This window comes from Dipodomys merriami, unplaced genomic scaffold (assembly GCF_024711535.1).
Source record: "Dipodomys merriami isolate MVZ:Mamm:240054 unplaced genomic scaffold, mDipMer1.0.p SCAF_69, whole genome shotgun sequence".
NCBI classification, from domain to species: domain Eukaryota; kingdom Metazoa; phylum Chordata; class Mammalia; order Rodentia; family Heteromyidae; genus Dipodomys; species Dipodomys merriami.
This window is the reverse complement of record NW_027206279.1, coordinates 5,913,994-5,929,180: the sequence shown is the minus strand read 5'-3', so window position 1 is coordinate 5,929,180 and position 15,187 is coordinate 5,913,994. Positions and strand designations below refer to the sequence as shown.

Here is a 15,187-nt window from a genome sequence, read left to right as displayed (position 1 = left end):
CTGGGGTCCTGCAGCCCAGGTCTTTAATCTCTTTCAGCAGTGTGGTTTCCCTCTGAAGCCTCTCCAACTTCCTGACAACACGGTACTGAACTCCAGAAGCAGTGAAAATATTCAGAAAGGGTCTGTAACTCTCTCCCAGTGCTCCTGGAGGGTGGGCAATGATGCAGTCTGTATGTTGTTTGCTGTTTAGTATATTGTGAGCATATTGTGAAGAGCGAACAAATACAAAAACACATCAGCAAGCATAATTGTCATCATCATGATTACTTTTCATTTTGAATGCAGTGTTTGCAGAGAAAATCTCACTTAAATGATTGTTTTTGAAAAGGTTTTTGGTACTGTATTTTAGCCAAATAACAGATTATTTATAAAAATAAAGATTCCTAGGAGAATAAGAGCAATTGCTTTCCACAAAGGGCTGGGTAGCTTTTTGTTCCTGGACCTGCTTTCTGTTGACTCAGTCGGGGTTTGTTTTGAACAGTCACTTACAGCTCTTGGTGGGCAAAACTGAGCTAATGTTCCTCATGGAAAGTTTTACAAATACAATCGCCCAAACACAATATGTTTGAGCAGAGGACTCTCCTGCCAGCAGATGTTTCTCACCCGTAGGAAGTTAGCTCAGTTTTCCAAATAGAGTATGCTGGTTCCCAAAGGAATCAAACCCAGATCCAAAAAAGAGATTTTTCAAATCTAGTTCAACTTTTGGGAAAATAAAAGTATAGGCCTTGCTTCTCTTTTACACCAATAATGTGCATCACAGAAGGGACTCCAGTCACATTAAATAATTCATGTCTCCAAATACTAGGCCAGCACTTTACATCATTATTTCATTTCCTCCTCACAGTAACTCTTTGAGGTATATATGACTATCACTACAAATGCTAGGATGCAGCAGGTAGTGGAGACTCACGCTTGTAAACCTAGCTACTCAGGAGGGTGAGATCTGATAATCACCGTTCAAAGCCAGCCCAGGCAAGAAAGTCCATGACACTCTTATCTCCAACCAGAAAACAGGAAGTAGTGCTGCGGCTCCAAGTGGTAGAGTGCTAACCTTGAGTGGAAAAAGCTCAAGGACAATGCCCAGGCCCTGAGTTTAAGTTCCATGACTGACAAAAACAACAACTAGGATTCAAATAGGTTAAACAACTTGTCCAAGGAGACCAGCTATCAAGTGGCTGTGCCTGAATTCAAACCCAGTCTGATTTTAGAGGGAAAATAAATCGATCTTTATATAGATTCAAGCCAGATAAAATTAAGGCCAATGTTCAAGAAAAGTTTTGGCTACAAGTCCAAATACTAGAAATAAATGGGACACGTGACATTCAAGTCACAAAGTAATGGACATGACAGGCGTATGACCCCTAACACTTCCCACTCGTGATCTGCAGAAGTCACCCAGTAAGAAATAAATTCTGGGGGGGCTGGGAAGGTGGCTCAGGAGTACAGCGCTTGCCTTGCATGCCTGAGGCCCTGGGTTCAAGTCCTCAGCATCACATAAGCAAAAAGAAAAAAGCCGGAAGTGGTGCTGTGGCTCAAGTGGTAGAGCACTAGCCTTGAGCTCAAGAGCTGAGGGATAGCGCCCAGGCCCACAGTTCAGACCCCCACTACCGGACCCCCCCCCCAAAAAAAAGAAAGAAATTCTGGGTTTGTACACAGGGTCATCTGAATGCAAAGTTCGTGTTCTTCACTATGCTACTGTGCAAAAAGAAAGTAAAAAGGAGGACATGGGAAGGGAAGGGATGGGAAATTGAAGACCCAAGAATGAAGAGGCATCTGCGTCTTAGGGACTTGGTCTCACCACTGCAGTTTTAAAAAATCAGTGCTGCTGGGCTACAGTGACTCATGCCTGTAAATCCTAACTACTCAGGAGGCTGAGGTCTGAGGATCACAATTCAAAGCCAGCCCAGGCATGAAAAGTCCATGAGACTCATATCTCCAATAAACCACCAGAAAACTGGAAGTGGCACTGTGGCTCAAGTGATAAAGCACTCATCTTGAGCTGAAGAGCTGAGGGACAGTGCCCAGGCCCAGAGTTCAAGCCCCATGATCATCAGTCAATCAATCAATCAATCAATCAATGCTTCCAAAGCACTAGGATTCCATAGGTGCACAGATGCTTTAAATACATCTGAATCAAAGTCAGAAGATGTGATCCAACAGTGGCAGAGATGTTATCTCCAATGTGTCATGCTAAGTGGAAGAAGCTTGACTAACAGCACAGATTGCCTGAGTCCATTTACATGGAATTCTGGGTCAGACAAAAACTATAGAATCAAGAAATAGATTAGGAACTATCAGCAGTTAGGATGGAAAAAAAAGACTAAAAACAACCAACAAAGGCATGAAGGAACTTTGGGGATGACAGTCTTTTATTTATTTATTTATTTATTTATTTATTTTTACTTTTTGTCGGTTGTGAGGCTTGAACTCTGGGCCTGGGTGTTGTCCCTCAGCTCTTCAGCTCAAGGCGAGCGCTCTACCACTTGAGCTACAGCGTCACTTCCAGTTTTCTAGTGCTTTATTGGAGATAGGAGTCTCATGGTCTTTCCTGCCTGGGCTGGCTTTGAACCGTGATCCTCAGATCTCAGCCTCCTGAGTTGCTAGGATTACAGGTGTGAGCCACCGCAGTCTTTTGTTTTGTTTTGTTTTATTTTGTCAGTCTTGGAGCTTGAACTCTGGGCTTGGGCGCTGTCCCTGTGCTCCTTCAGCTCAAGGCGAGCGCTCTACCGCTTGAGCCATAGCGCCACTTCCTGACAGTCTTTTATATAGTGAGTGTAGTGTCAGTTAGATGCTAGTATGCATTTGTCAAACTCAGAGAATCATATACTGTAGACATACCCAAAAAGGCATATATCTAAAATATGCTTCAGTGAGACTGACTTCCCTCATCAAATGTGATCACAAATTCTGTAGAGGGAACTGGTAAAATGCTCAAGCCAAGTTAAGGATAAGCACAAGGCTCCAAGTTTAAACCCAATAGTGCCAAAAATAACAAGAACAAAATCCTATTGAGAGAATGAACTAGATAACATCTAAATTTTCTCTTTCCAAAGTCCTATGATTGTATGACATTTTGCCTTTCCTACCCTTGTCAGCCTCTGAGCCAAAATGATTAGGGTTAAGGCCCAGCTCTGATTTCTGTCATAAATAACAAGTCCTCCCTGAATTGATTATGTGGCTGTAAGTTCTGCCACCATTCTGGACGTTCTGATGCTACTGGAGCCTTTACAGAGATTCCCTTCCCTTCCTTTTCTGTCCCATCCTGACTCCTCTTGGTACCAATGAGGGACTCAAACAACAAACAAGCCAGAATAAACCTCAGGAGACATTTGTTTTATCGTTCTCTGCACAGGCTTCCTGTCTAGATCCCATCTGATCTTTCCATCGACTTTCAAATCAGACAACAGAAGATCATATTTATGAATTCCCTTCTACAGCTTTTTTTAGCTTCTACTAGATTACCTATATAATTAAGCTACATAAATATAAAAAGTGAGCCTCACACAACACTTGTATCCGAACTCTTTGATGTTAGTACAAGTAGTTTTGTTTTAACAGTATATAAACCCATTCCAAGATTACTGTTGCAATCAAATATTATATAAAATAGCCAATACTTGTTATATATGTTCATTACAACCATATGTCTGCTATGGTGATCTTAAAACAGCAATCAGAATACTCGTTCTTTCTGTGACAAGAAAGTCCACTGTCTTCTATGCCATACTGTGACAACAGTGGATTACAGTAGAAGTTCATCTTCTCTTAACAAGAGTCAGTTTCTTTTACTGCCTCTTAGAAGATCTCAATGGAAGTTACAAATACTAATAACTAAAGACCTTATAATCGGGCTGGGAAGGTGGCTCAGTGGTAGAGCGCTTGCCTTGCAAGCCTGAGGCCCTGGGTTCGATTCCTCAGCACCACATAAGCAAAAAGAAAAAAGCCGGAAGTGGCACTGTGGCTCAAGTGGTAGAGCACTAGCCTTGAGCTGAGGGACAGCGCCCAGGCCCAGAGTTCAGGCCTCACGACCGGACCCCAAAAAAAAAAAAAAAAAAAAAAAAAAGACCTTATAATCAAGTGGTAGGAGAAAAATCATGAACCAAACAGGTGCCAGTGGCTCAGGCCTGTAATCCTAGCTATTCCAGAGACTACATCTAAGAATTGAGGTTTAAACACACAGCCTGGGCAAGAAAGTCTGTGAGACTCTTATCTCCAATTAACCAGCAAGAAACCAGAAGTGGAGCTATGGCTCAAGTAGTAGAGTACTAGGCTTAAGCACAAAAGCTCAGGGACAGTGCCCAGGCCCTGAGTTCCCTGCCAGAGAACTTGCATGCACACATATGCATGCATGCACATATGGACACATACATACAGACAGACAGACACAAATAAATAATCAAGGACCATAGCTAGTCATTAGTGGCTCACACCTACAACCCTAGCTTCTCAAGAAGTTAGGAGCCAGAGTATCACTATTTGAAGCCAGCTCAGGCAGAAAAGTCTATGAAATTCCATTTCCAAAATAACCACAAAAAGCCAGATGGGAGATGGGGCTCAAGTGGTAGAGCTGAGTTAGTGTGAAGCAGTCTGCATGAACAAAAATCAATACCATCTTCAGAATAACTCCACTTGTTTTTTTAAAAAAAAAGTTTCACAAAGGACTAAAACAAAAATAAAACTTTGTATTTTTATTGAAAGTTATACACATTTTTATAAGCAATGGTTTCCAGATCTCCCCCAAAATATTTCCATTTCCAACAGTATTTCCTAAGGGCATATTCCTATGCCATTCTTTCATGTGTAAGTATAATAATACTGAACCATCTGAAAGGCCGAACATGTGTGTGTTTTTATTTGGGGACAGAATCTTGCTAAGCTGTCAGGCTGACCTTGAGCTTGCAATTCTCTTGAGTAACTGGAATTTTAGACGGTGGTACATGCTCAGCTTATAATTTTTTCTTTGTCAGTTGTGGGGCTTGAACTCAGAGCCTGGGCATTGTCCCTGAGTCTCTTTGTACTACTTGAGCCACAGTGCCACTTCTGGTTTTTGAGTGGTTAATTGGAGATAAGAGACTCACATGGACTTTTCTCCCCAGCCTGGCTTCAAACTTCAATCTGCATATGTCAGCCTCCTGAGTAGTTAGGATTACAGGCATGAGCCACCAGTATCTGGCTTCAGCTTATAATTTTTTACACTAATTTTAGGGATGAGGGCTATCACCTTGTGGTCACAGAACTGCCTGAGCAAGGCTCTTTGGCCCTCACATGGCCTTCTACAGTATTCAAGCCAAGACAATGCTGCTGCTTCCCAGAAACAAAGATGTCCTATAAACCCACTGGCCAGATCTCCAGCTGTCTTGGAAACTTAAGACCTAAGAACTATAAAACACAGAAAAGGTAACCAACAAATCCTTGGCTGGTCCACTCAGTCCTTAGCACATCAACAGAATTGGTCTCCAGCATACCATGCAGATGAGCTACCTAGTTGTCAAGTACTAGAACAAGCACAAGGCTCAAAGAAAACACCAGCTTTTAGGATTCTTGGGCCCTTCTTCTGCCCACAATTCAAGATCATATTTGAAGTGACTTATTACAGGAGGACTGCTAACTCAAACCCACGGAATCCAGCTGAGGCTCGAGCCTAAATGGACACCAACCAAGTGCTATGCCTGACCAAGCACTCACTTCCTACCACCTTTGCTTTCAGGAATGGATGCATCTCCTTACCATTATTAAGATTAAAACAAGCCGGGTGCTGGTGACTCACGCCTGTAATCCTAGCTACTCAGGAGGCTGAGATCTGAGGAACACAGTTCAAAGTCAGCCCAGACAGGAAAGTCCATAAGACTCTTATCTCCAATAAACCACTCAGAAAACCGGAAGTGGTACTGTAGCTCAAGTGATAGAGTGCTAGCATTGAGCTGAAGAGCTAATGGACAGTGCCCAGACCTAGAGTTCAAGCCCCATGACCGACCAAAAAATAAATAAATAAAATCAATAGTTTCTGAACAATATACCATAAGAAACAGCCAGAGCCAAGAATCCATACTAGTTCTCCAATAACCATTCAGTTATGTAGGTATAAGGAAATATACAATGAGATCAATGCATTTGAAATAACGGTTTTTTGGTAATAGTGCCAGAGAACATTATATGAAAAGGCCAATGGTTTTCTGATGTATTGGAGTTTTTTTCTTCTGAAAATCCATCATGTTTGTATTAAAATTTTTTTTAAACTTAAAATACCAATTTGAGTACACCCAATCTTTGCCACTCTACCTTGCAAATTATGTATAAAACACTGAAGAGAGTAGAGAAAAATGAAGAATGACATTACCACATCCTGAGATGCATACTGAGGGTCCTCTGGGCTCACTGACCAGTAGCAGTAGTCAAAGCCAAATGCTACAACCTTCTCCCTGGAATCTCCAAAACCATCTGGTCGACTGTCCACCTAAAATCAAAAATGGAATCAGTGTATTTTCTCAGCCATAATATTACATACTGCCCAGTGTCACTTAATTGCTCTCTACTGTAATTAGAAAGACCTGGAATTGTTTATGATATCTATCTACAAAAATGTAATCTTTATCTCTACTTCAATATAAATAAAGCCCAAAGAATTAAGTACGTTTATCATTCTGTCGTGTATCTGTCTACAGAGGTACCAGCCATGAGATGTAGGACATCTCAGGAGAGACAGTTTCTCCCTCTCTCAGCATCTTCTACATCATCATCATTTCCCCGCTAAGTAATTCTACAGAGGATTCTGAACATGTACATGTATTTCAGCCCCTGGTCCCTAAAGGCTCCATCAATCTGGAACCTTCACTGAGGTCCCTGGAGTACCAATTACCACTGAATTTAGAAATCATGTGGAGAGAAGAGCCAAGAACAATCCAACTGCCCAAGGGAGATAAGGGCAGAGTAATTACTAAAAAATGTTATACTATATGGGCTGGGAAGGTGGCTCAGTGGCAGAGTGTTTGCCTTACATGCATGAGACCCTGGGTCCGAGTCTTCAGCATCACATAAACAGAAAAATTCAGAAGTGGCACTGTGGCTCTGGTGGTATGGCACTAGCTTTGAACTAAAGAGCTGAGGGACAGCGCCCAGGCCCAGAGTTCAGGCCCTATGACCGACAAAATATAAATAAATAAAAATTATACTATAGATAAGAAAAGCAACATTTGGCATAAGCTGTCAAAAACTACAGAAGACAAATGCAGTAATGGTACTCACTGGACAATATGTTGAAAATGAACTATATAACTTGTGAGTAGGAATAAGAGGCAAAAACTGGGAGAGTGACCGGGTGCCTGTGGCTCACGCCTGTAATCCTAGCTACTCAAGAGGCTGAGATCTGAGGATCACAGTTCAAAGCCAGCCCAGGCAGGAAAGTCCGTGAGACTCTTATCTCCAATAAACCACTAGAAAACCAGAAGTGGTGCTGTGGCTCAAGCGGTAGAGCACTCGCCTTGAGCTGAAGAGCACAGGGACAGCACCCAAGCCCAGAGTTCAAGCCCCATGACCAACCAAGAAAACAAACAAAAAACTGGGAGAGTGCCAGGGAAAGGGTGACATTGTCCAAAAAGAAATGTACTCTTTGCCTGACTCATGCAACTATAAACCCTCTGCACATCACCTTTATAATAACAATAAAAATATTTTTTTAGGGGTTAGAAATGTGGTTCAGTAATAGAGTGCTTGCCTCATGTTCATGAGGCCCTGGGTTTGATTCCTCAGCACCACATAAACAGAAAAAGCCAGAAATGATGCTGTGCTTAAGTGGTAGAGCACTAGCCTTGAGCTGAAGAGCGCAGGGACAGCACCCAGGCCCACAGTTCAAGCCCCACAAACAACCAAAAAATAAATAAAAAATAAGAAAACTACAGTCGGGCACCGGTGGCTCATGTCTTAATCCTAGCTACTCAGGAGGCTGAGATCTGAGGATCACAGTTAAAGCCAGCCTGGGCAGGAACTCTCCATGAGACTCTTATCTCCAATTCACCACCAGAAAACGAAATGACACTGTGGCTCAAGTGGTAGAGCACTAGCCTTGAACAAAAAAGCTTAGCGAAAGCACTTATGCCCTAAATTAAAGCCCAAGACCAGCACAAGGAAAAAAAAAAGATGAAAACTCCCAAAGAATAAGGCTATCAGAATGAGTAAGAGATGGTTACTAGATGGCCCAGTCTTAGGGAAGTACTTTGGAAAGTATGTAAGGGGCATATTAAAATTTACTCTTAGCCAAGATTTAATCTTAAGAACCAAAAATATGAGATTTCTAAACAAAGTGATTAGTCAACAAAGATAAGTAAGAGATGGTAGAAAACAAAAAGTCCTTTGTCCCCCTGAACCTCCCAGTTGAGAAAGTGTTTAGCGGGAGTGGTGCTGTAGCTCAAGTGATAGAGAAAGTGTTTAGCAGGTCTTATTCTCTATTAGCGAAGAGCTGTAGAACAAAAACAGATCATCTCACCAAATAGCTTGGGAGTGGATGTGGCTCTGAAGCCAGAGGGTCCATATACCCTCAATCTTGCCAGTCAGCTTCCTAAGCTCTCTGGAATGCTGGCTTCCTTCTCTCTACAAGCTGATTGACTAGAGCAGTGGTCACATGGTCAATTTCCCCTGTCTATCTCCACTTCTTCAGCAAAGAAAGAACTCTTCCATCTTCTACTAGTTTGGTAAGTGGGGGAACACAATGTTCAGTCAGATCAGTAAAAGAAAAATTTTAACAAGACTGAAGCTAGTGACTGACTTCCTTTTGAGATATGATGGTTGAGACTTGGGCCTCACTATGGTAAAAATAAATCCTGCATTAGGTGCAATGGCTTCTCTCATCCTAGCTAGTCAGGAGACTGAGATCAGGAGGATCAAGGTCTCAGAAGACTGAGATCAGGAGGATCGAGATTTGAGGCTAACCTAGGCAAAATGTCTGTGAGACCCCCATCTCAACTAATAAAAAGTTGGGGGCAGCTGGGGCACCGGTGGTTCACACCTGTAATCCTAGCTAATCAGGGGGCTGAGATCTGAGGATCGCAGTTCAAAGCCAGCCCAGGCAGGAGAGTCTGTGAAACTCTTATCTCCAATTAAACGCCAGAAAACCAGAAGTGGCACTGTGGCTCAAGTGGTAGAGCACTAGCCTTGAGCTGAAAAGCAGAGGGACAGCACCCAGGCCCAGAGTTCAAGCACCATGACTGACACACACAAAAAAATGTTGGGTGTAGTGGTTCACACCTGTCATACCAGCTACGTGCAAAGTATAAAGAAGAGAATCACAGTGTAGGGCTGGGAACGTGGCTTAGTAGTAAAGCACTTGCCTAACATGCACGAAGCTCTGGGTTTGATTCCTCAGCACCACATGAACAGAAAATGCCAGAAGTGACACTGAGGCTCAAGTGGTAGAGTGCTATCCTTGAGCAAAAGACGCTCAGGGACAGGGCTGGGAAGGTGGCTCAGTGGTAGAGCGCTTGCCTTGCATGCCTGAGCACTTCCTCAGCACCATATAAGCAGAAAAAAAAGCCGGAAGTGGTGCTGTGGCTCAAGTGGTAGAGTGCTAGCCTTGAGCTGAAGAGCTGAGGGACAGCGCCCAGGCCCAGAGTTCAGGCCCACGACCGGACCGCCCCCCCCCAAAAAAAAAAGAAGCTCAGGGACAGCACCCAGGCCCTGAGTTCAAGCATCAGGACTGGGGAAAAAAAAAAAGACTCACCGTGTAGGCTGTCTAGGGCCAATAATGAGACCCTATTTGAAAAACAAAAACATAAAGGACTACGTAGCTTAAACAGTAGAGCATTTGCTTATTAACAAGTGCGAAGCCCTAAGTTCAAACTCCAGTACCACTAAAAAGTAAAATAAAAAGAAATCCTGGGACTGGGAATATGGCTTAGTGGTAGAGTGCTTGCCTAGCATGCATGAAGCCCTGAGTTCAATTCCTCAGTACCATATAAACAGAAAAAGCTAGAAGTAGAACTGTGGGTCAAGTGGTAGAATACAAAAGTCCCTTGAGCAAAAGAAGCTCAGGAACAGTGTCCAGGCCCTGAGTTTAAGCCCCAGGACTGGCAAGAAAGACAGAAAGACAGAAAGACAGAAAGACAGAAAGACAGAAAGAAAGAAAGGAAGAAAGGAAGGAAGGAAGAAAGAAAAAGAAAGAAAGAAAGAAAGAAAGAAAGAAAGAAAGAAAGAAAGAAAGAAAGAAAGAAAGAAAGAAAGACAGGAAGGAAGGAAGGAAGGAAGGAAGGAAGGAAGGAAGGAAGGAAGGAAGGAAGGAAGGAAGGAAGAAATCAATCCTGCCAGGCACTGGTGGCTCATGCCTATAATCCTAGCTACTCAGTAGGCTGAAATCTGAGAATCTCAGTTTGAAGCCAGCCAGGGCAGCAAAGTCCATGAGACTCTTATCTTCAATAAACTACTCAGAAAAAGGTGGAAGTGGTGTTGTGGTTCAAATGGTAGAGTGCTAGGCTCGAGCACAAAAAAAAAAAATGGTATCAATGGAGAGATGTGGAACAAAGTCTAATGTTGGTCAGGGAAATAGACACACAGCTTGCCTCCTAGATCACTAGCAAGATTTAAATTAATCATGGTGCCCATAAGATCCTCAATGTTTCTTTTGTTTTTCTTTTTTTGAATAGGGGGCTTAAATTCAGAACCTGGGCACTGTCTCTGTGCTCTTTTGCTCAAGGCTAGCACTCTACCACTTAAGCCATAGTGCCACTTCCAGCTTCTTCTGTTTATGTGGTACTGAGGAATCGAACCCAGGGCTTTGTGCATGCTAAGCCACATTCCCAGCCCCTCCATGTTTATTGTCAAAGCAGCTACCAATAAGTTTCCAAAACAGCTGCATCCTATAGACTGTGGGCAGTAATAGCCACATACTCTGCACTAAGATCTTTTCTATTGTCTGGTTGCTGCTTTCAAACAAAAGAATTTATAATATGATTAGTCCAAGCTTTCCCATGATCTCTTTCTATGTCTTCCCATACCCCTGATATTAAACAAGTTCACATACACAATTTCATCCTAGTGGGAAGCAAATGGAAAACAATGTCAGGCTTACCTTTAAATTCCTAATTTTTGCCACTTTGTCATCAACTTCCACGACAATTCTTGCTCCTTCTTTGGTCTCCCTAGAAACAAGACAATAACACCTTCTTTTCAAAAAGTCGTGAAGAGAAGCTAAGACTAGCACTGTAGGTGGCAGGGGCAAAACCTTGCCCTACTGTCGTTCCCCTAAATGGAATGTGTCTCTCCATAAACAACTGTAAACATCTATCAAAAACTCCCTTTAGCCAGGCACCAGTGACTCATGCCTGTAATTCTAGCTACGCAGGAGTCTGAGTTCTGAGGATCACAGGTCAAAGCCAGGCAGGGCAGGAAAATCCATGAGACTTTTTTTTTTTTTGGGGTGGGGGTTCGGTCGTGGGGCCTGAACTCTGGGCCTGGGTGCTGTCCCTCAGCTCTTCAGCTCAAGGCTAGCGCTCTACCACTTGAGCCACAGTGCCACTTCTGGCTTTTTACTTTTTCCTTATGTAGTGCTGAGGAATCGAACCCAGGGCCTCATGCATGCAAGGCAAGTGCTCTACCACTGAGCCATCTTCCCAGCCCCTATGTTTGTGAATTCTATGAGCTTTGACAATACAACTATTTTTTTCCACATTGGGTGATATTTCTTTCCTTTTGCTTAGTGTAAGCTGTTCCCTCTCATTCCCTCCCTCTCATCATTGCCCTTGAGTTGCTTAGTTCATTTTCATCAATGTCCAGTGCAGCTGAAGGGCCCCTCTGTTGCATATTTTCCCATTTCCCTCTGATTCTGTGCTCCTCCTAGCTTCCCTCAGATGTGCATATATATATATATATACCATATATGAACCACTGGTTCTTATTTTGTAGAATTTCAATAAGAACCAGATAGCCAAGTACAAATCCAGAAAATGAAAAGTCACTAAAAATCATATGGCATTTAAAATCATAGACATTTAAAATGAGTCAGGTTCAGCTCTAAATATCCATAATATACTCTTTTTGTTGTTGTTGTTGGTTGTGGGGCTTGAACTCTGGGCCTGGGTGCTGTCCCTGCGCTTTTCAGTTCAAGGTGAGCACTCTACCGCTTGAGCCACAGCGCCACTTCAGTTTTCTAGTGGTTTATTGGAAATAAGAGTCCACGGACTTTCCTGCCTAGGCTGGCTTTGAACCTGATCCTCAGATCTCAGCCTCCTGAGTAGCTAGGATTACAGGCGTAAGCCACCGGCGCCAGGCCATAATATATTCTTTTATTTATTCTTCATACAACATTAAAATGGTTGTACTTATTTTATAGGTTGAAAAAAACTACAGATCAAAAAAGCTATGTTGTGTAGAAAAGTAACTTTTGGGAGTTTGTTCTACAACTTACAGAATTGGAAGAACAGACATATTCTCTCAGTGGTAAATGATTTTGGTTAGAGCAGGAACAGCATTTTCTAATGAAATAAAGAAGTGCTGCTTATGGGAGAAATAACTATGAGGCAGACAAAACAACATCAAAGCCATTTTCTTTTTAATTTTTTTTTTTTTTTTTGGTCTAATCGTGGGGCCTGAACTCTGGGCCTGGGCGCTGTCCCTCAGCTCTTCAGCTCAAGGCAAGCACTCTACCACTTGAGCCCACAGCTCCACTTCTGGCTTTTTCTGCTTATGTGGTGCTGAGGAATTAAACTCAGGGCCTCATGCATGCAAGGCAAGCACTCTACCACTGAGCCACCTTCCCAGCCTGCCATTTTCTTTTTTATTCAGGATCAGTTTGAGGCCTGCTGAGCAAAGGAGCACTTTTGAGAAAGAGGCATAACTTTTCTATAATCTCAGGAAAGAGAAATGTGGAGTCTTGAATCAAACCTTGGCTCTACCTGCATTTAGACTTTAAGACCATTTTCTCATATGAAAAAAAAAAAAAAACCCAAAGGTTTCTAAGGTTTCTTCTCAATTTGTTCCCAAACAACATATTCAATAACTTTGTTAAATGAATCTGAACCAGTGACTTATTTGAATGTTGGAATAAGCCATATAGCATATTCCTGGGCATGCAGAAGAGACTCAGTGAAGGCACTGCAAGTTAACATCTCCCCAGGACTCTGTAGAAAGAGGGGATTGTTCTGAACTCCTTAGCTGGAGTCATCTTGAGTTTTTCCCATATCAGCCCCAGAATCTGTAGCTTGCCAAAATCTGCCCACTCCTGGAGATTCACCATCTTGTCATTCTACTATTTCACTGGTAGCTGCGCACCAGTGGTCATACCTGTAATCTTAGCTATTCAGGAGGCTAAGATGTGAGGACTGGCAGTTTAAAGCCAACCCAGACAGGAATATCCACCTGAAACTCTTATTTCCAATTAACCACACACACATACACAAAAAGCCAGAAGTGGAGCTGTGACTCAGTGGTAGAGCCCTAGCCTTGGGGAGCGCAGCCCCGTACTTGCTCTTACATGCACACACACATTGACCCCCAAATTAAGTTTTGTGCTTTCTTTCATTTTTATTGGACGTTGTCCTCTACCATGACTGCAAATAATTATTCAAGTTCAACCTCATTCTCTTAACCATGCTGTTTTTGTTTTTTGTTGACTGAACTCAGGGCCTGGGCGCTGTCCCTGAGCTTCTTTTTGCTCAAGGCTGGACGCTCTACCACTTGAGCCACAGTGCCACTTCTGGCTTTTTCTGCATATGTGTTACTGAGGAATTGAACCCAGGGCTTCATGAATGTTAGGCAAGCACTCTACCACTGGGCCATGTTCACAGCCCTCCATGCTGTTTTAAATTCCTAGTTCCCAAAGAATTAAGAGTGGTCAATATTATCATGAGAACCCTAAAAGAACAGTTTTGGGAAAATGAGATATGCCAGAAGACACCTCCAGGATAGCAGCTGCTTCTAGGAACATGAGACTTCAGGCCTCAGTCACGGAATTCAGTTATACTTAAGTCAGATGTTCTAAGGTGTTTGCCAGTCAAAACATTAGCTCAATTGTCTGCTGCTTTCCTTAACTTTTTCCTATTTTCCATTCTGTTTCTCTTGCTTACCCTTTCCTCCAGTCTCACCACGGTCCTCTTTTCAAAACCCAGTCACCTGTGTGAGGTCAATTAGTCTCCACCAGTACCAAATTTTGCTAATTAAGACAACACCTGTCTTGATCTCTGTCCAATTATCTCATGTTTTGGGAGAAAAAAAAAATTCTCTAGTAATTCAAGCACAATGCCTCCTGGTCCTAAACTACTCTGCCAGCTTGAGTAAACCTTACAGTCACCTCCCTTCAAACCAACTTCTCTGTTCCTTAACAACCCAAAGCCTCCTCCAGTGTTCTTACTCCAGAAAAGACTCTGAACTTTCTCCACCTGTCAGCAAACTCTGAAAGTTCTTTAGGAAACTGTTCAGAGATTAGCCCTTCTGCAAAGCCATCTGGGAGAGAGGGGAGCGAGGGAGAGAGGGGATAGTGGGGGGTGGAGAGGAAGAGGGGAGAGAGGGGAAAGAGGGGGAGAGGGGGAGAGAGGGATGGAGAGGGGGAGAGAGGGATGGAAAGGGGGAGAGAGGGATGGAAAGGGGGAGAGAGGGATGGAGAGGGGGAGAGGGGGAGAGGGGGGAGAGGGGGGAGAAGGGGGAGTGCAACACGTGACGTGATCTCGGTCTCCTAGGAGGAACTGAGGATGGGGAGGGAAGGTAGGAACTTCCTTCCCCCACTTCTCAGTTCCCTTCTTCCAGTCGTCCCTTGCCGCCGCTCTCTGGGCGTGCTGGAACCCATGGCTCAGGCCTCGCGGCTACTCCAGAAGGAAGACGGACAGGGGACAGGAGGACTGCCCACGACTCCCCTCTGCCTTGGGGCCGCGCGGGCCCGACGCCAGGAAGGCGCACCCAGTGGGGTGGCCCTGCCCTGCCGCCGCCCCGCAGCCGCCGTCCTCGACGGCGCGACGCCCGCCCGCCCTTCGCGGCTTCCGGACTCTCGGTCACCCGGTCGGACTTGGCTGCGGCGGCCTGAGGGCGACGCCGAGACCGCGCTCTCCCCTCGGCCCACTCGACGCCTCAGGCGCCCCCTCCCGCCCACACTCACCTCTGGCTGAGAGGCCGGACCCTCACGGCCACCCGCACGTTCGCCATTCCTCGCTCGCAAACCAAGACCCGCGGGGTCCAGCGGAGGCATCCCTGGCCCCGACCCCGAAGCGCAGCCACA

General features: G+C 44.0%; 1 protein-coding gene across 2 annotated transcripts in view; it reads right to left on the bottom strand.

Moving 5' to 3' along the window:
- Stard9 (StAR related lipid transfer domain containing 9) overlaps positions 1 to 15,187 on the bottom strand; it is an 84,354-nt gene extending 69,167 nt beyond the window's left edge. For both annotated transcript variants that reach the window (XM_070005911.1, XM_070005912.1), the window contains exons 1-3: positions 15,068 to 15,187; positions 11,054 to 11,123; positions 6,338 to 6,454 (exon numbers count right to left, since the gene is read on the bottom strand). In XM_070005911.1, coding sequence (XP_069862012.1) covers positions 6,338 to 6,454; positions 11,054 to 11,123; positions 15,068 to 15,114 — 234 coding nt within the window. In that variant the 5' untranslated portion in view covers positions 15,115 to 15,187. The remainder of the gene's footprint in view (positions 1 to 6,337; positions 6,455 to 11,053; positions 11,124 to 15,067) is intronic.